The sequence below is a fragment of the Neolamprologus brichardi genome, chromosome 23 (assembly GCF_056152115.1).
Source record: "Neolamprologus brichardi isolate AB-2024 chromosome 23, ASM5615211v1, whole genome shotgun sequence".
NCBI classification, from domain to species: domain Eukaryota; kingdom Metazoa; phylum Chordata; class Actinopteri; order Cichliformes; family Cichlidae; genus Neolamprologus; species Neolamprologus brichardi.
This window is the reverse complement of record NC_142125.1, coordinates 20,371,862-20,397,277: the sequence shown is the minus strand read 5'-3', so window position 1 is coordinate 20,397,277 and position 25,416 is coordinate 20,371,862. Positions and strand designations below refer to the sequence as shown.

At 39.9% G+C, this 25,416-nt stretch overlaps 2 protein-coding genes and 1 pseudogene across 4 annotated transcripts in view; all 3 read left to right on the top strand.

Annotated features, from left to right (window-relative positions):
• Positions 1 to 8,087, top strand: part of rpgrb (retinitis pigmentosa GTPase regulator b) — a 16,027-nt gene extending 7,940 nt beyond the window's left edge. Inside the window, exons 14-15 of one of the 3 annotated variants that reach the window (XM_006800276.3) lie at positions 15 to 1,953; positions 8,018 to 8,087. In XM_006800276.3, coding sequence (XP_006800339.2) covers positions 15 to 1,953; positions 8,018 to 8,040 — 1,962 coding nt within the window. In that variant the 3' untranslated portion in view covers positions 8,041 to 8,087. Of the gene's footprint in view, positions 1 to 14; positions 2,028 to 2,927; positions 5,143 to 8,017 lie in introns of those variants that run through there. The other 2 variants (XM_006800275.3, XM_006800274.3) reach the window with 2 other exon arrangements.
• LOC148096095 (uncharacterized) lies at positions 7,073 to 11,584 on the top strand. Its single transcript, XM_087835983.1, has 4 exons — positions 7,073 to 8,200; positions 8,301 to 8,346; positions 8,448 to 8,563; positions 9,421 to 11,584. The coding sequence occupies exons 1-4, from the start codon at positions 7,991 to 7,993 to the stop codon at positions 9,631 to 9,633; spliced, it is 585 nt and encodes a 194-aa protein (XP_087692109.1). The 5' UTR covers positions 7,073 to 7,990; the 3' UTR covers positions 9,634 to 11,584.
• LOC102788546 (desmoglein-2.1-like) lies at positions 10,691 to 25,416 on the top strand (annotated as a pseudogene).

Below are 25,416 nucleotides of genomic sequence, written 5' to 3'. Positions count from 1 at the left end.
TACACCGAGGATAGAGGAAGGGTAAGAATGGTAAGGCTATAAAAGAACAGAGTCAAAGAAAGCAGAAAAAGCTCTCAAAGCAGAGCAGTTTCTCTTCCTCTTCGCTGTCTTGTAAGAGTGAGGCTGCCTCTCCCCTCCGGGCATTACCCACTGAACTCCTGAGGAGTCGTAGCACTCGTACTCAGGGCCCGCAGAGCCCCCAGAGACATCAGAAAAGCAACCAGAACAAGGTGAATCTGATCTTGGCTGTAGAGGAGTTGCAGGAGAGGCCCAGTAAAAACAAACCTACAAGCATCAGGGACATAAATAAGGCAGCATCCAAAGAGCAACAAATGCAAGTTCACAGTAAAAGCCAGGTGATAGGGGTTCACAGGAAGCTGGCAGCAGACTCAAAACAAAGTCCAGAAACTATGAAGAAAAGATTAGATTTCAACTCTAAATCTGCTAAAGTTGAGAAAGTGGAGTCTAAGCCTGTGAGGGTTAAAAGCAAACCCACAGGAATCAGTTCACCAGGTAAACTCAGTCATACAGACTCAGCAAGCTTTCACCTGAGTGACACTTTGGATGAAGAGAGCATAGTGGGCTCTCAGCAGGTTTCTGAGGTGAAAAAACCCCCCAAATCTAAAGAGAAGAAAACAGATTTGTCTAAGAAAAACAAGAATGAAAAAAACATGAAAGAAGCTCAAATCAAAAAAGGGTCAGAGGTTCAGGAAAAGTCAACAGATCTCAGCCTGCTTGTTGGAGCTGCTTCGCTCGCCGCAGGAGCAGTTTTGATCCAAGCTGGAAGACAATTAAGCTCCACATCCCTTTCTGAGAACAGTTGTGCAGTACTTAAAGAGAGTGTGACTAAATCACTGAGTGAGGAATCTGAATCTTACGCTGCCAATTTTAGCCACAGATCTGCTGTCAGCATCAACATCATACCTGCACCTGAAAGTCCTGAAATGAGGACAATCTCAGATCAAAGTGAACAGCAGATGGACTCTGCCGCAATCAAAGAGGAAGAGGAGGATATTGACGAAGAGGGTGAAGAGGAAGAAGGGCAAACAGATGCAAAAGTAAGCGAGGAAGAGGAGGATGTTAGTCACATTATTAAGAAAGTGGCAGAGAACACTGAGGATGAAAAAGAGAGTGACACTCTTCACTCTGGAGAGAAGTCAGACAGCGATGTAGATGAGGAGGAGGATGAGAGCAATGTTGTGGTAGAAGATGAAGAAGAGGAGGAGGAAAAGAGTGGAGTAACAGAAAGTGAAAGCAAAGCAGAGACTGAAGAGAAAGACAGAAACGGAGGTGATGTAGAAGAAGAGGAGTCGGAGGAAGAGGAAAGCGAGGAAGGGTCAAGTTGCGAAACAGAGAGCAAACGTGGAGATACTGAAAGTGACTTGGATGAAGGGGACGAGGAAGAAGAAGGGAGTTTGGAGAGTGAGGGTGAAGAAGATGAGGTTGAAAGTGAGTCTGTGAGGTCTTCAGAGAGAGAAGAAAGTGAGGAAGAGAGGGAAACCGAAGAAGGAGAAGATGAAAAAGAGGAGGAAGAAAAAAGTAGTGCTGAAGAAGTAGAAGAGAGTAGTGAAGAGGAAAACAGTGAAATTGAGGAAGAAGAGGAGGAGGAACAAAGTGAGGAAAAGGAGGAAGAGACAGAGGATGAAGAGGAGGCAGAAGAAAAAGAAGAGGAACAAAGTGAGGAAAAGGAGGAAGAGACAGAGGATGAAGAGGAGGAAGAAGAAGAAGGAGAAGAGGAGGAAGAAAGTGAGGAAAAGGAGGCTGAAGCGGAAGATGAGGAGGACCAGAGTGAGGAAGAAGAAGAAGAGGAAGAAGAAGAGGAAGAGAAGGAAGATGAAGAAGAAGAAGAGGAGAAGGTTGTCAAAAGGAAAAGGTCTGCTGAAGTGAAAAGACAAAGTGCTAAATCAGCAACTAGAAGCAAACTAAGGTTAGGGGTCAAAGGTCAGGCAGCAGGTGAGTCAGAGGAGTTCTGGGATGATGTTTTACCTCAATACCTCAATCTGAAATAATAAGAGCCCTTATATCAATCAGCGTGTCTATTGATTTATTGAATAACAGGAAATGGACACGATCAAAGTCTGAAAAGTAAAAAAAAAAAAAATTGTTATAAAAATGGCCATACTAGAAAAGCTTGATACAGGTAACATTACTTTTTCTGTATAAATAGTTAAAACTACATTGTATTCAGTTTTGTAGGAGATTACTCAGTTAATTAATTAACATAACCAAAACAATGTCAGGAGAATAAATTGCATATTTTTATATAAAGTTTTGTCATCTGCAAAGAAAATCACTAAAATACATTTTGTCTTCCCTTCTCTTACATAAGTGGATTAGCCAGACAGTTAAGCCAGGTTATATTCTTAAAATGTCCAGTAATAGATATTTGTAGATGTATAAAATATTAGACATTTAAAGTCAATATCACATAGTTTACATTAGTGAATTAGCATGTAATATTGACCCTTTCGAAATGCACGACATGCAGTGTGGATGTGACTGAACAATAGAAGGCAGGTAGCTTAAAATATCAAGTATCCATGCTAATGCTGGTGAAATAAGGATGGCATTCAATGTCTTGGTTAAAATTGCCTTGCAGGCAGTACTTAAATGCAAAAGCACAACAGATGTGGATTTCACATAATTATTTTTGTTTTCCAGTATTAAATTTTTTATTGACCTTATTTTTTCCTAGTAAGATATTATTCTTTCTCTTTTTGCACCTGGAGACTATCTGAGCTTTCATGTTCTACACAAATTTCCATGTGTTTATCATCTATCTTTTGTGTTTGCCAAAACTACTTAAGTAGAATTTTCAGGTATCTGTACTTGACTCAAGTAGTTTTTTTTTTTTCCAGATAACCTTTTATCTTTACTCCCTACATTTTTAAACAAATATCTGTACTTTCTATTCCTTACATTTTCAGAACGTCACTGTGCGCCTTCAAACCGATTTGAGGCTAAACAGTAACACATGAGAGGAAATCCAATTCGTAATCACCAGAGCATGCGCCATAGTGAGGGGTTTAAGTTCGGGCCTGTGGTTTATTTGGAGCAACACCAGGACGAGTGCAGGTGTCCATGAGTTGTGGTTGCATTATTTCTGCATCTAGGTAGTGCTATAAAGGAGGGGTAATTTCAAATGCAGCATTTCTACCAACAAACATCAGCAAACACAAACTGTTTGTGTCTACAGTTTGTCACAGTGTGTTGTTAGCCAAAGGTCCAGACACTGTATTTCACAGGGAGAGAAAAGAAAGAGCTAACTTCACTAAACGATGGAAATAGATAAGGAAGACAGGAGGTTATATTTATAAGTACGGACTGCTCAGTGGTATTTGATAATTTTTTTTCATATTGTGAAGCATGCTGCAAAGCAAACTAAGGTAGATTATCTGTGTTAGTTAAAGGTTGCATTAAAATAATCTAGTGCAGGATAAGCTGGTTAGCTTTCAGTAAGGTGATGTTATGAATTTGAAGTTAAGTTGATGAAGTTTAGATTCATTCACTGAATTCCACCTCTATATTGTTTAGTATAGAGACAGCATAAACAGTGCTGACTGCAGAGAACAGCAGGGCAACTCATAAAATACCTTCTTACATTTGTTGAATTCAGTTCTCCACAGAGAGCAGTAAACCTCAGAGCAATAGCCCAGATCAGCTGATCACAGCCTGTACACTCAGAAAATATACTGGAGCCCACAATAGAAATTGTGATTCTTTTCCCCACACTGAGCCAATATAACCTATTTTAGGGTTTCACTACCTACTGAATCCCACTTTAACCCCTGAGTGTACTCATTTTCTGTTTAGAGGCAAAGTCATTTTGTACAATGGAAGCAAAAGAAAATAGAGCTATTTTTGTTTCCTTCTTTTTCTCTGCTAATTTTCAATTAAGATTTAAACTAAAGTTTGCATTCTCAGTTATTAATATTTTATTATTACATTAATACAGCACAAGCTTCAGTTAGCTTTGCACAAAAATCGCTAGTAGAAATGTCCTTCAAAGAGGTACTCTTTACTTTCTTACTTTGAATACATTCATAGCCAGTACTTTTTCACTTTCACCTGAGTAAAGAAGTTAAATCAGTACTTAAGTACAGAATGTTTGTCCTTTTTCCACTTCTGGAATACACAAGCTTCTTTGTGTTTATCTGAGTTTTATGTTTTCATTCTGAAACAGCTGGAACATTTGCATGTACTGTGCCTTTCCCTCTTACATGTTAACCACACCATCTTTTTAATTTAATATATTATGAATGTGTTTCTTTATAGCTTTCTGAACCCTTTCTCTCATAACGTTGTGTTGTTTTGGGCTGCTTTTGTATTTCCATCCAGCCTTTTGCTTTTGGTTTACGGCAATGCTTACTCATGTTTGTCTTAAGTATTGATTTCAATGCTTTTTGGTTTACTTATATTTCCTTGGAAGCCTTTTCTTTTTGCTTCTGCTTCTGCTCAGTTATACATGGCTCTTGCAACCAGAATTCTCTGAATTTCCAGTAATATGACTAATAGAGTACCCAAATATTCTTCAAACCTTCAGCCTTAATCTTTGTCTTGCTCAAATTTAAATATTTTATCTGGAATTATTTATGTTGCTATTTCTATTAATTTGTATTTGTAATAAATATTTGTGTTGCATTACATTGTGGGTTTTTTTTATGTATTAGGACATAGGACATTTGTTAAAGTAGTTCTTAATGATACTTAATAGTCACAATTGTTTGTGTACATTCACTACTAAACAAGATTGTATTAGTTATTTAGACCAGGCTGACATCTGCTTCTGCTTCCATTTCATACGTAATTGCATGCCAAAATCTTTCATTTTTGTAAATGTAAGTTTCTTCTGAGAAATTTAAAAAAAAACTCTCAAAAAAACAATCTCAGTGGAAAAAAGGCAAAATTCAATGAGTGTTAACCATTAGACTGTTGTATTTATTGTATCCAGTATGTCTTGCCCTGTTATATTTTGATATACCTTTATTAGTCCCACAAGGGGAAATTTCATAAGGCTGCCGACCTATTGCACGCATTGGCGGCGCCATCATACCCTCCGACCATACATACATTACACAAAACATCACATGGGGAAGACAGGTCAGAGAGGTATAACAATGGAAAATGCACCACATGAGGAAAGATAGGAGAAAAAAATAACTCCCCCAGACTGAGCTCCAACAGGGAGATCAGTTTGAGAACAGAAAAAACACCTCTGCACATAGCACATGAAAAAACTCTTAATACACCAAAGAAACACATGACAAGCAACAGGGGTGGGTAAAGGGTGAGAGTCAGCCGATTTAGACAGTACATCCGGGCCTGCAGCCTGTGCGCTGGTCTCCCTGATCCACCGTCAGCATCGGAAGGGAATAAGCGTCGAAGGCGTTTGGAAAGGGAGGGGGGATGAGTGTGTGCATATGTATGTGTGTGCGTGTCCAGAGTTCAGGTGAGACAGTGTCCTTCGCCCTGCTAGGCTGAGTAAACAGTCTTCCAGCCAACCCAGGTGGCCTTGCATGGAATGGGAAGGAACAGGCTAAACACAGTAGTTATCAGGGTGTTGTTGTTCAGCTCCAGCCTTGAGACCACAGCTGGCGCCAAAGGGGTATCCGCATGAAGTGATGGTGGTTTTTACTTTAGTGTGAACAGCTCATATGAATTTCAAAGCAGTTCTACAGTCCAACACTGGTCTCTCAATCTCCCCTTTGAGAGCCGCGAGCTTCGCCATACTTGCGTTCTGTGATGTTGTCATTTCTTGTGCTCAAGGAGCCGATTCTGAGAACTCACGGCAGTGTGCCTCCCCAAGATGTCATCCAATTTGCGCCCAGAGATGTTATTCCGAGCTAGCCCTTCCGCAATGTATCCAGTCTGCAGTCAGAGATCTTATTCTGAGTATTCACAGCAGCCGTAGCCGTTCCAAGATCTTATCTGTGCTGCACTCAATGAGCCCATTTTGAGAAACTCACGCCTCTCCCATCGTTCCAATCCCAGCGGGCAGCTTTGTGGGGTTTTGAACAGCCGGTTCCGCTTTCTTAATTCTTCGATAAGTCAGGGCCATATAATGCCATATAATGCCTGGAAAAGACTACAGCCAATCATGTGGCTTTTTTCTTTCTCTTTCTCTTGTTTTTAAGGCACTACACAACTCTCTAGCTGACACAGCTGATAAATAGGATGGTATCGTGAACCTTAATTGATACTACGATATACTATTAAGTATATTGTGTTTGAGTGTTATTTAAAAGAGATTTTAAATAACACTCAAACATTTTTTTAAATTTATTTATGTTTTTGAAGGACGTCTTTCTACTGAAACACATTTTATAAGATTTTTGGTGGAAATAGTAGGGGTAACAGGTTCTTTGTGGGACACCATGTTCATTACATGCAAGTTAGGTTAAGGACAATCACGTATGCAGATAATACCTGATTAGCAGGGTCAGTGGGAGTTTTATAGTATATTCTTTGAAAGATAATAAATAAATAAAATTAGTTTAGAATGAAGTCACTCAAGTACTTTGAATACACATTGAATATTTAATTTATTTCATTTAATCTCTCACTACTTTATTCTTTTTTCAAATTTTGGGGGAATTCAAGCAGTATATCATTAAATAGACAAAAATTGAAAAATAACTGTCATGACTCTGCAGGGCACAAAAGCCCATCGGGCTATATGATAACCCGACGGGCGGGGCTGAGATAGATTTTGGTCGCCCGACCGGAGATATATCTAGCTCCGGGACGTCGGGCTAGCGATTTTGCGAGCCCTGAAGAGGAAGGTTTTTTTTTTCTTTGGGAAGTAGCCGAGACCAAAAGCTGAGCTAATGAAGAGGAAACATTTGACTTTATGATGCAAATATTTAACTGAATTATAAGAAAATCTGCCTTTTTCAGCCTCAACTGTCAAAAATATCACAGTGGACACTGACAAACTCACTTTATCAGTAAGGTGCCAGACTGGTGCTTTATGTCTAGCATATTTCAAGAAGATGATGATGTGAGGAAAATCTGTTCCTCTGTTTCAGTGTCTGTTTGGTGTGTTCAGGATAAGATAAGGTTTGACTTGTTTTCGTCTAGTGATGATGCTGTTTTAGCGTAGAGTAATTCGTCTAATTCTAGCATCACTATAGTCTTTTCCAATCATTCCTTGCTTGTCAGTTAATTCAGCTGGCAGAGCATATATTTTATTCTGTATAGTAAAAACATTAGCATCAAACTAGAAAGTGCATATTTTTCATGTCCTTTACTTGTTCTTTATTTTAAAGAACAAAGGAAAGGACAAGAACAGGAAAAAATGCTTTCCATTCATTGCAAATCGAAAGCAGTTTTTTTTTGTTCAACTTAAATAAACTCATGCCTTTGTGTTGTTGTTATTGGAATCTGCTAATATTAACCAAGCAAGGCCTCAGTCACACAGACCTAGAGACTGGACTTGTAGCCACAGGTCCTGAAAAAAGGTGAACTCCACGACTAGGTGGTGAGTGGTATCTAGAGGTTGCTGGCAGTGTTGGATCAAAAACCTTGTGATTGCTTTCGTCACTTGTGAATTATGGTGATCACCAGTAATTTCCAGGGAAGATGCCAAGTTGTGTGCAAACACTTGCAAACCAGTCCCAAAGCAATAGTAAAACAAACAAATAGTAAAAAAAAAAAAGTATTACATAAACCAGATAGCGAGACCGTTGCCATAGTAAAGCACAACTTTTTTCCTTTGAAGGTGCATGGTCTGCATTTCTGGTTTGTGTCACACACTTGACAGTTTCACTACCACTCATCAAATAGTTGGTGATTGACCAATTAATGTCTTCTTTAGTGTCTTCCTTGCAATCTGCAGGTGATCTGCTAGCAGCTAAAACAATGACAAGGATGTTTTCATGGCAGCACATACTGACTTTTCCGTAGCAACCAGAAGTTGTGAGAGAATCACAGACAAATCTCTAGGCCTATGTGGCTGAGGCCTAAAACTGCTTATGACTAAATATTTTTCATGTCCTTAATGCTCCTGTTTTTGCAGGACTTGACAAAAGGGTTTGCTGAGACATGGACCAAAGGCGAGGAACAAGGTCAAGAGGAAGAAGAAGAAGGAGAGGAGGAAGATGATAAGGTTGATGATGATGACGAGGTGGAGGAAGACGAGGAGGAGAACGACACATTGTTGTCCTCGACAGAGAAACCAGTAGAAGAGACCCAGAGTTGTGTAAATAAGTAGCACTAAGTTGAATATGGGGCATCTTTGGTTTTTGTTGGTTATTTGTGATTAAGATGGATTAACATGTGAAATGTGATCTTCCCTGAAGCCCAAAGAGGTGAAAGAAGAGCCTGTGCCTGATGGACAGCAAAGAGGTGACTGATTTTATCCTTAGTCAGCTGCATGTTTGATGAAAAATCCAAGTAAAGACGGTTAAAAAGACAAGACAGATAACAATAATGTCTGGTATCACCAGCAGCTGAAATCAGTGAGCAGCCCAATATTAAAGAAGAAAAGACACATAAATATACCACATCAGCCAACGGGGAGGGAGATGGAAACTCCAAAAACCAGCCGGCCTCCAACAAAAAGGTACAATAACTGTGAACATTGGATATATTCTTTGTACTCTGCCTTCAAAACACTCTCAGAAAATAAACTTTATTTTGCCTGTATGGGCACAACACTCCTCACTATGGGATTACCTCTATGGTGCTGCTTTTTTACGTGTTTTTAACATTCATTGTTCGAATTTCAAGCGACAGTTATGTACCTTTGTGTAAAAAACACACCTTTTCAAAGCACTAAGGACTGTGTGAGAAAGCCAGAAAAAATCCACACAGGGCAGGAAAACAAAGGTTCCACATAGGTTCAGGTCCAAAACCATGTTGTTGTGAGGAGACAGTCATTAAACTGGCTCCTGCCATTGAAGCCTAGAAGACACTGCACAAATATCCATTTTTACTGGTTGGGAACATAAAACATATATATCTTTCTAGTCCTTGAAAAGTTTTATGGCATTACCTTAAGGTCCAATCAGCCTTAGAGCATACATTAGTGTAAATTGTACCTGTAATGGTGTCTCACTGTATAGTTTTAAAGATTATAGAAGAAAGTAAACACACAAGGAAAGAAAAGACAAAAAATCCAATGTGAAATGTGAAAACTATCAGCTGAACAGATGTGCAGATGAAAACAGTATGAAAACGCCAGGTTAGAGATCTGAATCCCATTTTTAAAAACCTCAGTATGTTGACCAGTGTTAACTTTGACAGCAAATTTTGATTTAGTTTTAATTTTAGTCTTTTCACAAAAACGTAGTTTAGTTTCAATCATAATATAGACATTCAAATTCTTTTAATTTTAGTCTTTGCATAATCCTTAACCTACTTTACATGTGATAAACAGAAAGGTAATAAGAGTTAATTATCTCATCTTTGCCCTCGCAGCTCTCGCTCTTTAGACGACTTTCGTCCTCCAGGCCCAAGCAGACAAATGACAGGGATCAAACCTCAGTGCAGGGCCTTGCCGGCGGAGACCAAGCTATCCAGGGAGAACCTCCACCCCCGGCTGCTGCCATCAGTGCTGTGACTCACCAAGGTCGAGCTCCGCAGCAGTCTGGCTCCAGAGGACCTCGCTCTGGAGCCTGCACTGTGCTATAATTCCATAAAAAAAACTCTCAGATGGCCTGAGTAATCAGAAGAAGAGCAGAGTGTGAACAAGCTAATTAGCTGCAGATTCCCTCAGTGATGCACAGCATCATCAGCAAATACACTAATCAGAACAGACACAAACAGAGAAACTGAATCCTTCCTCCTTATAAACGGTACAAACTTACCACAAACTCATTTTGACTGAAGTCTTCTTTTCTGGAAGGTTATAAACAAAAGATTGTGGCTGCTCATTAATCCTGGACACACAGAGGGTAATACCACATCAAACATCCTTCGAAACCTCAAGGAAGCACATTGTTCATCCAAAAAAACACACAAAAACTTTGCATTTGTTAAGGGATTACTCAACTGTCAGAGACTATAATATGGCTAGGAAAGATTTTTATTTTTCTGTAAGTTATCCTGTCACACCTGAAAACCCCGACACTGCGCTGACTCCAAACAGCAGTGGAAAGAAAAAGTAGAAATTTTGATATGATCCATGTTAAAGAAAAAACATCTGAATGTTTGTCAAGCCTCAGTCACACAGGTCTGAAGATTGATTGTTGATCCACTGGTAATCTCTGGTTGCTAGGGAAAAATGAGTGAGTGGTTGCTGGAGGTTCCTGCTAGCCACTTGGAGAAATCAATTGCAAAGAAGGTGCTGCACTAAAAACTTCATCCTGATGTCTTAGGTTGCTAGCATATTGCCGTGGTCGCCTGTAGTTTGCATGGAATATGCTAACCTATGGGTGACTGTGACAACCTGCTTGCTGCCAAACAATTGCAAAGAGATTTTTGGTGCAACACTGTATACGTCTTTGTAATCGCTTTCATATCCATCAACCTTTTGACAACTGGTCAAGGAATACTCATGGTTCTCTAGTGATCAGTGGTTGCCAGGGTGTCACTAATTAGTCTAAACGTCTGTATGACTGGGGTTAGACCTCCTCTAATGGAGTATGGGACCACTTGGTGGCTCCTCAAAGACTCTTAAAGTGGACCTTTTTTCAGATTTTTCTGTTCTTGTCTCTGTGTGATGTCATACAGAGTGGATATCCTTAATATGGTCATCTGTGAGCAAAGAAGCTCCACCTACCTGTGGTGAAAACTGTTTGGGAGGGGAGAAAAGCAACCCCTAATATCTGATAAATAAGGATTATTTTGAACTGTGAATCATGCAAAGCTGCTCTAACAGAGTCGAAGAATAAAAATTTGGAGGTTCAAATAATAGAAAAAGGTCAACTTTAAAATGAATTAAAACCACTAAAAACCTTCAAACGGACCTGAGAGTAATGCTTCATAGATGGAGCAGAAGGCAGCTTTTGAGTGATGTATTTTTTTTCTCTTTTCCTAAAAAACAGAAGAAAAAAACACAACTGACTGACTAATCTCTTTATCATATTTTGGGTTTTTTTTGCTAGTTAGCAAATGTTTCTGTAAAAGTTTTAAAGGTTTTCCAACCCTTTGATTCCACTGTTTCCTGTCAATCTAACTCTTTCCGCACTGAAGAGTTTACCCGGAGTATTCCTTTACGTTCTTGTGTTTTACTTTCTTTTATTCGGGGTCCCATGCTTTGGAGTCAGCAGCTGGACGTCCCAGTGAACTTTAAGTAAACCACTACCAGCTGAGCCTCCTCCTCCACCAGTAACACCACAACAGCTGTGATACTGGTGATGCTGCGTTTTTTTTCTTGTTAACTTTATATGTTTTTGTTTTCCTCTCCTGAGCCTGTGTGTGTGTGTGTGTGTGTGTGTGTGTGTGTGTGTGTGTGTGTGTGTGTGTGTGTGTAAATAAGATTATTTATTGCTCATCCTGGAGCACATTTGCACTTTTAATATAAAGGTTTCTTAGAGATGCATTACTTTTATATTCTGATCCAATAATCTCATTTAATCTCTCGCTTATGTTGATTTTTTTTTTAAAGTTTGGATTTTTGTGATAATAAAGAATTTTATATAAAGTGACAAAACAGTCTCAGTTTCCCTCCTTTTGTTTTTGTTTCAGTGTGAACATTTGTTGTTTACAAGCACTGTTTTTCATTTATTATTATTTATTAAGCAGCACTGAAATACTTTTGAAACTCGATGAAAGGAAAATGGATGTGGCTCTGGTCGCTCTCAGAGGTTGTTCTCCTCGTGGCCGCGTGCAGCGGGGCTGGAGGATGGTCTGTGCTGGCGGACTAGGTTACTGGCCTGGTGGCCTGGCTGCCCCTGAGTGGATCCGGGGCGGGCGTGGGGGTTTGGGGTCCGGGGGTGCTTCGCCTCCGTGCTGGGGCTCTGGCTGGGCCTTGGGGGCTTCGGTCCTCGTCGGTGTGTCGCCGAGGTTGTGGGCGGGTGGGTGCACGGGGGCTCAGCCCTGGCGCAGGGGGCCTCTTGTGCATCGGCCTAACCGGGGGGCTCTTCAACTGGCAGGGAGGTTGTTCCATCTTTGCAGGAGTCCACTCTGCAGGTGGGGGAGAGACATAGGAGAGGTGGAGAATAAACTTAACCTGGGTGTCTGTGTCTTGTGTAGTCTGGGAGATGATTGAATGTTGGGGTGGGTACAGTTTCCTCTGCGGTGGGGTAGGGCGGGCTGCCCCGGGTCCTGTGGGACTTCTTATGTTTTATGGCTCTCTTAAAGTTAAGATTAAGCTTCTATAATTTGTCATTGTGAAACATACTGTGATATTTATTAAAAACCACTTAAAGAATTAGTCTCCTTTAAGACTAAAAGAATAAAAAAATAAATCAACTCAATACAGAAACCAAAACACATGAAAACAGAAAAACAAACTGTTGTCCAGGACAGGAATAATGCGAATGAGTAAGGGAACTAATTAGAAATACAAACTCAATAAACTAAGAAGCAGCTTGAACCTAAATAAAAAGAAAGTAGTAAGCACTCAGTATTTAAAATAATGAAACCAATAGAATGGTTGAAAGGAACAATGGCCCTTAGGAATGCACTAAAAGAAGCCAAGCCACTATAGTTGATGATGTACTCTTAGTGCATCAGCAACAACAAAACTTAGGGTTTTGTTGTGTCTCTGCTTCCTGCACCAAAAATGGTGAAAGAGAAACATGAATTATGTCTCAGCTTTGATTTATGCACTTTTATTTATAAACACCAACAATCATAGGACCCCATTTGGTGCCTTTGAGTGTAACGATGCTCTGATTGTTTTCTAAGATATTTAGAAAATGTGGCTTTCAGAAATGACAACTGCTGATGTATAGTGTTTGTGAAAGCTGTGACATGCTAGTTATCAGATCATCATTGGTTTTAATCAGGAAGTAACAGAGTTTGAGGAAATCCTAATAAAGACTTAGGCGCTGGTTCACTGCTATTTTTTGCTGTCAGCTTTGGCAATAAATTAGTTTGATGGTTAGTTTGAAAGCTGCCAATTATTCTTGGATGATTATGCTTTCAGAGACCAAAATAATTGTTACTAAAATACTTGACATCATTGTAAAGAACACCATCTTATTAGAAGACTTGTATATTTCACAGCATTTTATCATTTATGCAGCTTTAATTTACAAAAGTGCTAAGGGCACTAAACAACTTCAAGTGCCATCCTACAGTCCAGTGGCACAAAGTTTTTTCAGTGTCAGTTCAGCTTCTGCACCGATGTTTGTGCTGCTGCTGTTTGTAGTGAGTCCTCTTATGTTCTTCTGAGCTGCTGCACACTGGCGTGGAGTTTTAACACGTTTGTGGAGGTTTTTTTTTTTTTTTTAGCACTCATAGCTGTATACATAGCTTTAACATAGCTGCTGTAACCTCCTTTTAACTTATTAATATTTAGTTAACAAATGACTCTTTGTTAACACTTTTATTTTGTGGAGCCGTTGTAAAATTCCGTCATTGAGTAAACTGAGCTAGGTCGAGTTTTCACTTGCTATTTTTTGATGGATTATGGCCTGCTCTGCTCCTGACTCTCAGGGGTCAAACCCTGCTCGATCTGCACTCCATAACAATAATATTATTGAAACCACTTTTTTCTAATCCACATGTAACAGCTGTATGCTGGTTTTCACAGGCCGGTCATTGAACTGAGTGGTGTAGTTAACAGTGTAGTTAAGACTAACTAACACCTCAGAACAAAACCTGTTTTTCTGTTTCTGTGAGAATGTGTACTAGTACTTTAAGGACTGCAGTAACTGAAGCTGCAACAGCTCACTCGCTGCAACTTTTAGAGAAAAAATAAAATTGTTCACAAGCTGGTTGAAACAATAAGGCCAGTATTTTAACACTGTGGGGCTATACCAGGTTTTAATTGATACTGATCATAAATCAGTCTATAAACTCTACCTACAGTTCTTTTAATGTCAGTCAATCTATTGTCATGAGTACTCCAATTACCTGTTTCTCTGTTTGTCATTTAAGAAACTCACAGTTGAATGTTAGTTAATGTCATGGGAACAACTTTCAGAGGGAATCCTGAAAACAGACTTTTGAGCTATCATCAATAAAACCAGTTTTTCATGCTCTGCTTACAGTCAGCATACATGACTGTTAACCTGTATTTAAATTTTAGGTAACACTTAAATAAAGCAGTCACTGCTTGCCTTGCTTGTCCTGACCAAACGTCTTTGATTAAAACACTTGCTGATCGTTAAAGGTAGTGAATTGTGATTATGTTGCTGTCACGACGTTTTTGAAAAATGCTGCTGGCATCATATTTAAAAGGAATTCATCTAATAATGAATAAGAAAACTGAAAAGAAAAAAAAAAGATTTCTCCCATGATGAGAGATAATTTATAAACCAGTTAACTGTATGTAGCTGAGATTCTGTTAAGAAATTCTTCATACAAACATCTGTTTTGTTACAGCTGCAGGCTGTCGCTGTGCTGATGGCCAACTCTGAAGACAGGTCACTTAAAAAGTGAAGAATGTGCATTTTCCCTAAGACGCTGATGGAAAATAGAGATTACACTAATTTAGACTACATTGAAAAAGTAAGTTACTGTTTCCCAACTTTAATTTTTTGTGCTAACTCTAAAGCACAATAAAGCAGGAAGAAGCAGCTCTCAAGTAATTACCATATTGTACTATATATGAAAAAAGTCATTTTGAAGTTCTTCTTCTTCTCTGCGCTCTTCCTAAATGACCGAGCTCCTCGCTCTATATCTAAGAGAGAGTCTAGATACCCTACAGGGGAAGGTCATTTCAGTCCCTTGTATCAACAAGTGCCTTCTTTGTGTCAGGTCTCAGAGCTCAGCTGGCCATAGGTGAGGTTTGTGAAATTGCAATAATAATTGGAAAATGTGGTGTGCCATTTTTTCTTTTTTCTTTTTCTAGTTAGCTGCCATGAACAGATTGACTGTACTAACTTTTTGATTTTCAAAAACAAATAATGTTTAATAGCCATTAGATGGACAAATAGATGGTGGTCTGCCAACCCTGAAGTATTTATCTATGTGCTATTCTGTGTGTTTCAGGTTTACTCAGAATATGAATATGTTACATACTCTCTGACAGGTGTTGGGGCAGACAAGTACCCCTTCAATGTGTTTGTGAGCGACCCTCATACTGGACACATCCGTTTGACCCAAGTTCTCGACAGGGAATTCATCCCCTATTATTCTGTTTGTGATTCTCTTCTATTGTACCTTGTTATTGCATTCATAAGATTTAACACTTTTTCCTTCATGTGTTAAATGTTGAAATATTTAGCAACAATTTGCTAAACTCTTTATTTTATTGCCACTTTACTATCAGTTGTAACTCTTGATTTTAATTTGTTTAGAAGACACAAACACAAACTTTACACAAACTCTAACACAAACCTTTACTTGAACTCAAGGATCAGCTACCTTCACAGAGCATACATTTGATTATAATGTATGAAATCCTAAATATGTATTACATTCAATACATTTTTTTTATTCTGATGACAGGATAAAAAAAAAAAACAGGATAGGGTCAATTTATATTGAAATGTTAAAAGGTAAAGTTCACTATGCCATCACAATATTCTGCAATTTTTTTTAACTGACCATTGATCCACTCCATAACTCATGTGTCTCATATATGACCATATTTCACATTTAGTCTCATAGTTGGTTTCACTAATATTTGATGCTCAAAAGCAGCTCCTTCAAAGTCTACATACACTACATTTGTTCTATGAGTCTGAAAAGACACGGATATAAACAGTGTTGGGTAAGTAACTTTAAAAAAGTAATTAATTACTAATTACTTAGTCAATATTGTATTTAAAATACTTATCTAATTACTGTGTCAGAAAAGTAACTTAATTACTGAATAAGTAATGTAACTAAATACTTCTTAAAATCCCTATAAACCTTGAGTGGACAAACAATAGAAACTAAACTCTTTAAATAATAAATAATTTTTTTAAAAGACGGAGACTCTACAGTACGCAGCGGTAGCATCTCTTCCACAATGTAGCCTGCAATTATTTTTTTAAGCTCACCTTCAGACGCTTTCTGTGCTGCTGAAGTAAAATCAAGTTTTGCCTGCTTAGCAGGAGTTGCCGCGGTGTTATCCATGGATGACGAACAAGGATCACTCAGAAGTGTTCGTCTATGCTCTTGTGTCAGGTGCTTCGGTAGATTACTCGTGCTATTAACAGCAGCCGATAGTTTTTTCTCCCCAGGACATAGCTTACATATTACTGTAATATTCTTGTCTGCTTGTTTCAGAAAAGTGAAGAGACGGGAATATGTCCATCTCATGAAACAGCCACACGCTTCAGCCAAGTCCGACATCTTCTGCTTTAGAATACGACTGTGCAGCAAACTGGCGCGAAATGACGTGCATCTGCACTACAGAGATGTTAAAGCGGCAGAGTTTACTTCTACGTTTAGAAGATAAATTATTGAAATTAAATAATGATATTCAGCGAGTTTAATTATTTTACAATGTAACGCAAGTACATTGTAAGTAACTGTAATTAAAATACCTAAAAATGAACAGTAATTAGTTACTCTACTTTTTTAGTGGAAAAGTAATTTAATTACAGTAATGCGTTACTTAGTAACGCATTACACCCAACACTGGATATAAACTGCAGTTTCGGTGGTGGTAGAAACCCCTACTACAGACACTTTTTTGTTTTAGGTTTATGATAGGATAGATGAGAAAGACAAGATAGTTTAAGTTGTTTTCTTCCACGTTTCAGCTAACGCTTGTAATTAAGTTTGCTAATGGCACGATTGCAGAAGAAAGGGATTGGTACCTTTACCAGATTGTAGATGAGAATGACAATGCTCCAGTGTTTGGGCAAATAAAGCCTGGTGAAGTTGATGAGCTCAGTCCTGAAGGTCAATGGTATAAATCCCGTCGTAAATGTATGGAGATGTAATACTACATGATTTCTTAATGAATTAAAGAAAGGATTGTGGCTTTGTATTTGCAGGGTGATCAAATTTTTACAATGACCTGCTAAAGGTGATAGCATAAAAAACATTGAGTTATCATGTAAGGTAAATGCAGTCTAGAGTTAACAAATGTGTCTGAATTCTTATATAGTTAAGTTTATATTTGTAAGAATCTATAAAAGCCTCTAAAAGTTTGGCCAGTATATTGAGTAAATAGTGTTACAGATGACTTAAACTTTTACAAGTTAAAGCTCTAGTGGAAAGTAAGTCATTGTTTTACATCACAAGAAAACAAACAATGCCATTTAATGCCATTCTTTTTGTTTGTTTTAAGTTTTATGACTGTTTCATTTCATGCTGTTTTTCAGGTAGTTTTGTGATGAAAGTAACAGCAACTGATGCTGATGAACCATGGTCTTTACGTTCTGTGATTTCCTACACCATCATAAATCAGAATCCACCTGACGATATGTTTTACATAAACAGAGATGATGGTTCCATCTTTGTTAAAAACACTCTTCTGGAGAGAGAGGTATGATTAGATAAAAAAAAGTAATGCATCTTTTTCATTCAACAAGGTGTTAGAGCAAAGTGGTTGCAGCACATTCTGTTCAATCTATTTATGTAGCACTAAATTAAGTATCACAAGCACTCAAGTTAATGTGCAGGGTCAGCAATAATATGCAACTCTGTTGATGATAGAGAATGAGCTTAACTGCAGCAGTCTATGGGACTGTAATGTTAATGCTTAACCTTTTGATTAGCAAACCACAACTATAACAGTGAATTCACCCCAATGTGTCCCTTTTACAAATTTGTCTGAGAGTCTAACTTTGGACAGCCCAAACATTTCTTCAGTTGCTCTTATGGTCTTGTAATATACAGCATACAATCTTCTGATTTCAGAAATGTGGTCAGTACATTCTGACTGTAAAAGGCCAAGACCTAAAAGGTTTACCAGAAGGAAACACTGGAACAGGCAATGTTACTATAAACATCCGTGATGTGAACAACAACCTTCCCACTCTGGAAAAAGAGCAGGTACTTCTCTTCCTCACAGTCCTCTATATTAACATGATATACTTTGTGTTCAATGTGTTAGAATATGTTTCCAAAGGCCTTTTTAGATGATTTCAGGAAAGAACACATTAAGTGTCATAAAAAATGTTGAAATAACTTTTAAGTGTTCCACTGCAGTATGAAGGAAGCATTGAGGAGAACATACAAGGTGTGGAGGTGATGAGGATCCAAGCAGAGGACCTAGATCTGAAGGCCACAGACAACTGGAAAGCTGTCTTTAATATTGTCAGAGGCAATGAAGGCGGGTATTTCAGCATTAAAACAGACCCCAACACCAACAAGGGCATCTTAATGCTTGATAAGGTACAGCAGACTAAATTTTGAAGAAATTATGTGTTGTTATGCAGTGTGTTGTGGGATGCATTTATTAAATGCTGGCAGGATGCCCCTTACATGAGGACATATACACTCATAATACATGACATACTTATTTTTACACAATCCACTATTTCAGTTTTATTCTTTATGTCTGGCATTTCACAGCCTGTGGATTATGAGAATGTGAAGAACTTTGTATTGGGGTTAACTGTAAGGAACAAGGCCCCACCTTTTTCTGGAGGATCATCTTGGCAATGGGGGGGAGAATATAAAATCTATCCCATCAAAATCAATGTAAAGAACCAGCCTGAGGGGCCACATTTTGATCCCAAAGTCAAAGCTATAGCCATCTCCAAGAAAGACACCTCCTTCAACATTACAGATGTTGTTGCTAGCAATCCTGCAATAGATCGAGATACCGGAGAACTGGCTGAGAATGTCAGGTCAGTGCATACACATGAAACAAGAATTACATGTTATCTTCTCTTCCTAAGTACAATAATAACTGGTTTGTGGCCTATCTCTGATATAGGTATGCCAAAGGCTCAGACCCAGATAACTGGTTGACTATTGACCCAGAGACAGCTGAGATCAAACTCAACAGGATACCTGACAGGGAGTCTCCATACCTGGTCAATGGGACATATTTTGCCAAAGTACTCTGCATTACAAAAGGTACAGAATGAATGCCATTAGCCTGTTTCTGAAGAAAGGAAAAAACTAAAAAAACTAAAAAAAAAAGTGATGAATTATATATTATTATTTCTGTTTTTACATCACAGACACACCTGCTAAAACAGCTACTGGTACCATAGCCATCCAGTTGGACAATTTTAATGACCACTGCCCTATCGTGACCAGTGACATCAAGACTATGTGCACCACTGAGAATTCTATTATTGTGAATGCTAACAATGAGGATGCAAATCCTAATGGACCTCCTTTTAAGTTTGAGATTATCCCAGAAAATACTGAAGGGAAATGGCACATGGAGACTCTAAATGGTGAGGAAATTACTTCCAATCATTTCAAATGTATCTAGTTAAATATACAATAGAATAAATACAATAGAAAATATAATACATATATACATAAATGCATGATATGTTGGAATTTAGTTTATCACCTTATATTTCTGTTTTCCACATTTTGTAAAGCAAATTTACTTCAGGTTTTTTTTTTTTTTTTTTTTTTTTTTTTTTTTTAACAAATAAGAGGTTATATTCTTAAACTACCAGTAAACTTGTCAATCTCCAGTGGACTACCAAATAGTTGTGGTATTCTGCACTTCCTCTTTGTGTTTTGTCCTGTTCTGATTTAATGCACAATGGTGTCCCACTAGTTGGTCTTGTTAAGCGTACACTATTTTACAGAGTGACATATTTCCTATCATGAACTAAATGTGCCTTCTCAAATCTTCATTTTGCTCAATGACCTGCAAATTGTATGCGTAGCATTCTCTATCTTAGAGTCCTGTTGAAAAAAGTTGCAAAAAAAAGAAGAAATCCATGTAGCTGATGTGGGCCAGAGTAACTTAGCCCTGATTAGCTATCCTCCTGCAGGTCTCCCTGAATATTAAAAACAGAATCAGCAACATCTTGTCTAGCATGCAAACTACACCAGTCTGTTGTCAAAAACCAGAAGTTCATCCACAATATAAATGCAAACAATACGAAAATGCTGCCAGCTGCACCGGTTAGTGGATGCAAACAAACGATGATAGAAGCTTTATCACAAAGAATGCCTATTGATATATGAGGAGAGATTGCCTTTACTTTGGCTGGTGTTAGTTGGTGTCTGTTTTTAGATTTCACTTGGTAAGCACTGCTTACCTTGCTTGCTCAGATAATAATTCCTTATTATCAGGTTGGTTTAAAAGCTAGCTGAAAAGCCTTCAGTCAGTGAAAAACTGCAGTAAGAACACTAGCAATACTGGAAAGAGAGATGTTTCCTATATTAGCTTCTTTTCATCAGCTCCCTGTTAAATCCAGATTTTTTTTCAAATCTTTATAGGTCTTGAATATTTCGCTATTAGGTGATAGGGTCTGGGAATGGTGAGACAACTTTCAGCTTTCTGTTGTCTAACCACCTAACTGTTTGGCTTGGGGAAGCAGAGATCTTCTCGACTTTTTAGCCTTCAAACTTTTCTTTTTGATAAAGTTTATAGTTAGGACTACATCATGTCCCCCTGAACCATTGCTAATGTTGTGCTGTTAAAGGGTGGGGGTCTTCCCATGATGAGCATTTCTTCCTTACACTTTCTTTTCACTTCCCATGTGCCCCCAACGAGCGGGATGATAACTTTTGTGTTTTCTTCCACCCCACCATCACCATGTGCTGCTCATAGGCGATCATCCGATTGCTGGCGTTCTCTCTAATACTGTAGGCTCTTTGCTGTAGAATTTAAAACACGCTGAGACCCTGTGAATTTGTGTTATGTAAATAAAACTGATTTCTATTTAATTTAATCTGTAAGATTGTCATTTCAGGAATAATATACATTCATTCTGTACATGTGTAACATCTCTGTGTGGTTTCTGACAGATACTGCGGCTATCTTGCGGGCTCAAGACTCCATGTGGCCGGGTATCTATGAGGTGGAACTGGTGATTAAAGATCAGCAGGGAAAGGCCTGCCCAGAACCACAGAGAGTCTGGGTTCGAGTATGCACGTGTGAGGATGGAGTTGTGTGTGGAAAATGGGATGGCAATAATCAGCCAGTCAAAAGAGTGCAATTAGGACCTGCAAGCATTGGGATATTGGTGGTGCTGCCACTGCTGTGTAAGTGTTACATGATTATTCTATTTCACAAAAGAAACAATTGAGTTTTTGTTAAACCTCAGATCCACTGACCAATGTGATGCTACACTTTTGATAGTAAATACCAAATGTGTTAGCACATCTTAATTACTGGTAAAGAAATTTTTAGGTTCCACCCTTTCCTTGTTGTAAGAAGCCCATTGATCCATCCATCGATCCAGCCATCTTCTGTCAGATGCCCGAACCACCTCAACTGGCTCCTTTCGATGTGGAGGAGAAGCGGCTGTATTCTGAGTAGGGATGGGTATTGATAAGATTTTCACGATTCCGATTCCATTTTCGATTCTGTTTAACGATTCGGTTCTTTATTGATTCTCTTATCGATTCTTTTTTTAAAAAATGAGAACACTAAGGTTGATTAGCTTAGAACTTTGTTTTATATCTTCTCTTTGAACAAGATAGAAATTTAGGAGTAGCATGGCCTTACAAACCCAGCAGTGAGATCTTAAGAGATGCAGCCTATGGCTCTTCAATGTGGTGTCACAAGGTCCCCGGGGGAAAAAATTGTAAATGTAAAATAATAAAATAAATATTCTTCTGTAGCAATAACAAAGTATAACATAAATTATTCTGTAGCAATTACACAAGAATATGCAGTAATGTCCCTGCCTACAATTAAACACATTCACTTACCGAAAATCAGGGCCATCTGCTGTGGCAAATAGATTTTTGCCACTGCTCGGTGACGTTAGTCTAGACATTAGGCCTGAAAGGAGACGCTACCCGTAGACTGCAGTGAGAACTGCCAGCATCTGAGCCAGACTCTGTCTGTCTCTCTCATCATGGTCACCTAAACGCACAGTAATGGCAGGTTTTGTAATAAGGCAGATCGCGCTAACATAATATGCACTGTTAGTTGATTATTTACCTGCCGCATTAACGGGAGAGGACGTGCAAACGTTACCGCTGCTGCTGGGTTGAGATTCACTAGTCTGGAGCGGAATTAAAAACAAGACATTCATTTAAGGTCATCGCGTGTTTTGTGAGCAAATGCTTTTGCATATTCGTAGTGTTTCCTCCTTTAAATGAAATATCTACTTTGCAAGTATTGCAAGTTGCCCTGTTGTCATCCGTTCTCGTAAAGTATAACCAAACTTTTTAGCGTTTGAGCCGCTTAAAGGCGCCGTGTTTCCTGCCAGGTAAATGACGCTCCGCAACGTGGTGATGTCATTCGGGGCGACTGGAATCGATAAGGGAATCGTTTGCAAAAATGGCAAACAATTCCAAGGAATTGAAACAGTGGGAACCAGTTCTCAACAAGAACCGGTTTTCGATACCCATCCCTAATTCTGAGCCCCTCCCGGATGACTGAACTTCTCACCCTAATTCTAAGGGAGAGGCCAGCAACCCTTTGGAGGAAGCCCATTTCTGCTGTATCCACAATCTCGTTCTATTGGTCAATACCCACAGCTTGTGACCATAGGTGAGGGTAGAGACATAGATTGACCGGTAAATTGAGAGCTTCGCTTTTACACGCAGCTCTCTCTTCACCACAACAAACAGGTCCGCATCACTGGAGTTGGAGCACCAATTTGTCTCTTCTCCCGTCACTCGTGAATAAGACTCCAAGGCTACATTCACACTGCAGGTCTTAATGCTCAATTCCGATTTTTTTGATCAAATCCGATTTTTTTGTCTGCTTGTTCACACTACAAATAAAATGTGACAGCAAACGCGCTCTAGTGTGAACCCTCAAAGCGGCCCGCATGCGCAAAAGACAACGTCACACACAACGCGCTCTGTTTAGATCCAGACCAAAAAATATTGTTTGACTGTTGGCCCTTAATATAAAGACTTGTTTCGGACTTTACGTTTCCCAGTTTTGCTTTAAGTTATAAAGTTATTTTGTTATTTACATATGGCCCAATAATTATCCTTATTGCTGTTTTAGAGAGGAGCGGTGCTTCAAATGATAGTTGCTGATTTCTGTCAGAATCTGCAGATTATACAGTACAAATAAAATGTTCACGTTTCTCCAACACTGTCTTCCCAACTGTTTCACTAACATCTACACGGGATGGCCAGGAAGCATTTGCGATGTCTTCTCGGGCGCTTCTCCGGCACTGATAATTGGCGTCTGTCTTGTGTCAGTGACATAAAAGACAGATTTAATGCGACATGACCATTCAAACAGCAGTGGCTTTCTAAAACATCAGGTATGTATCGGATTCAGTACCACATACGAAAGTGACCCAGGTCGGATGATTTGAAAATATCGGATTTGTGCTGTTCACACTGTCATACCATGATCGGATATGGGTCGCACAGGGTCAAAAAAGTTGGATTTGCTGCACTTTCGCCTGCAGTGTGAACGTAGCCCAAGATACTTAAACTCCTCCACTTGGGGCAGGAACTCGTCCCCGACTCAGAGTGGGCACTTTTCCTGCTGAGGACCAGGGCCTCAGATTTAGAGGTGCTAATTCTCATTCCCACTGCTTCACACTCGGCTGCGAACCGTTCCAGTGCGAGTTGGAGGCCATCACCAGATGAAGCCAAAAGAACCACATCATTCGCAAAAACGCAGAGATGCGACTCTGAGACCACTGAAGTCAAAAGCCTTCCGCCACTTGGCTGTGCCTAGAAATTCTGTCCATAAAAATTATGAACAGAATTGGTGACAAACAGCAGCCCTGGCAGAGCCCGTCACCCACCAGGAACTAGTCCGACTTATTGCCTGCTATGCGGACCAAGCTCTTGCAACGGTTGTATAAGGATTAAATGGCCCGTAGCAATGGGCCACACACCCCATACTCCTGGAGCACCCCCCACAGGACACTCCGAGGGACACGGTCGAATGACTTCTCCAAGTCCACAAAACACATGTAGACTCCCATGCACCTTCAAGGCAAAACTCCCATGCACCCTCAAGTATCCTTGAGAGGATAAAGAGCTGGTCCAGTGTTCCACGACCAGGACGAAAACCGCATTGTTCCTCCTGTATCCGAGGTTCGACTAATGGACGGACTCTCCTTTCCAGTACCCTGGCATAGACTTTCCCAGGGAGGCTGAGGAGTGTGATCTCCCTATAATTGGAACACACCCTCCGGTTCCCTTTCTTAAAGATGGGAACCACCACCCCGGTCTGCCAATCCCGAGGTACCACCCCTGATTTCCATGCAACATTGTAGAGGCGTGTCAAACAGGACACCCCTACAACATCCAGAGCCTTCATCAACTCAGTGCAGACCTCATCTACCCCAGGGGCTCTGCCACCAAGGAGTTGTTTAACTGCCTCAGTGACCTCGCCCCCAGAGATAGGCGGGTCATCCCCTTTGTCCCCAGACTCTGCTTCCTTCACGGAAGAAGTGCCAGTGGGATGGTCGAGGACATCCTCAAAGTATTCCTTCCTGCCCCACAATTTTCTCAGTCGAAGTCAGCAGCGCTCCACCCGCCCTATACACAGTGCAGGTAGAGCACCGCTTTCCCTTCCTGAGTCGCCTGACGGTTTGCCAGAATTTCCATGAGGCAGTCTGAAATTCTTTGGCCTCTCCAAACTCTTTCCAAGTTTTTCAGCCACTGCTTGAGCCGCATTCTGCTTGGCCTGTCGGTACTTATCGGCTGTCTCAGAAGTCCCACAGGCTAACCAAGCCCTACAGGAGTCCTTCTTCAGCTTGGTAGATCCCTTCACCTCTGGTGTCCACCATCAGTTTTGGGGGTTACTACCACGACAGGCACCAACCACACTGTGGCCGTAACTCAGCGCAGCAGCTTCGGCAACGGAGGTGCTAAACATGGTCCATTTGCATTCAATGTCCCAAGTCTCCCTCCGAATGCTGTTGAAGCTCTGCCAGAGGTGTGTGTTGAAGATCTCACGGACTGGGGCCTCTGCTAGGTGTTCCCAGCACACCCTCACTATACTTTTAGGTGCGCCAGATCTGTCCAGTGTTCTCCCCCGCCACCTGATCCAACTCACCGCCGGGTGGTGATCATTTGACGGCTCAGCCCTGCAGGTCTGGTGATGTGATTACAAAATCGACCTGCAGCCTAGAGCATCCTGGTGCCATTTGCACCTATGGACACTCTTATTTTCGAACATGGTGTTCGTTATAGCCAAACAGTAGTTTGCACAGAAATCCAAGAACAAAACACTGCTTGGGTTCAGATCCGGAGCCTGTTCCTCCCAGTCACGCCCCTCCAGGTCTCACTGCCGTTGCCCACATGAGCATTGAAGTCTCCCAGTATGACAACATAGTCCCCAGACGGAGCACCCTCCAGCACCCCACCCAGGGAATCCAAGAAGGCTGA

Bases quoted from the DNA above. Each gene is read 5' to 3' on its own strand.
- LOC148096095 (XM_087835983.1), top strand. From the start codon at position 7,991: ATGTCCTTAATGCTCCTGTTTTTGCAGGACTTGACAAAAGGGTTTGCT. The intron at 8,347-8,447 runs GTGACTGATTTT...TGGTATCACCAG, and splicing joins GCCTGATGGACAGCAAAGAG to CAGCTGAAATCAGTGAGCAG. The intron at 8,564-9,420 runs GTACAATAACTG...TTGCCCTCGCAG, and splicing joins AGCCGGCCTCCAACAAAAAG to CTCTCGCTCTTTAGACGACT.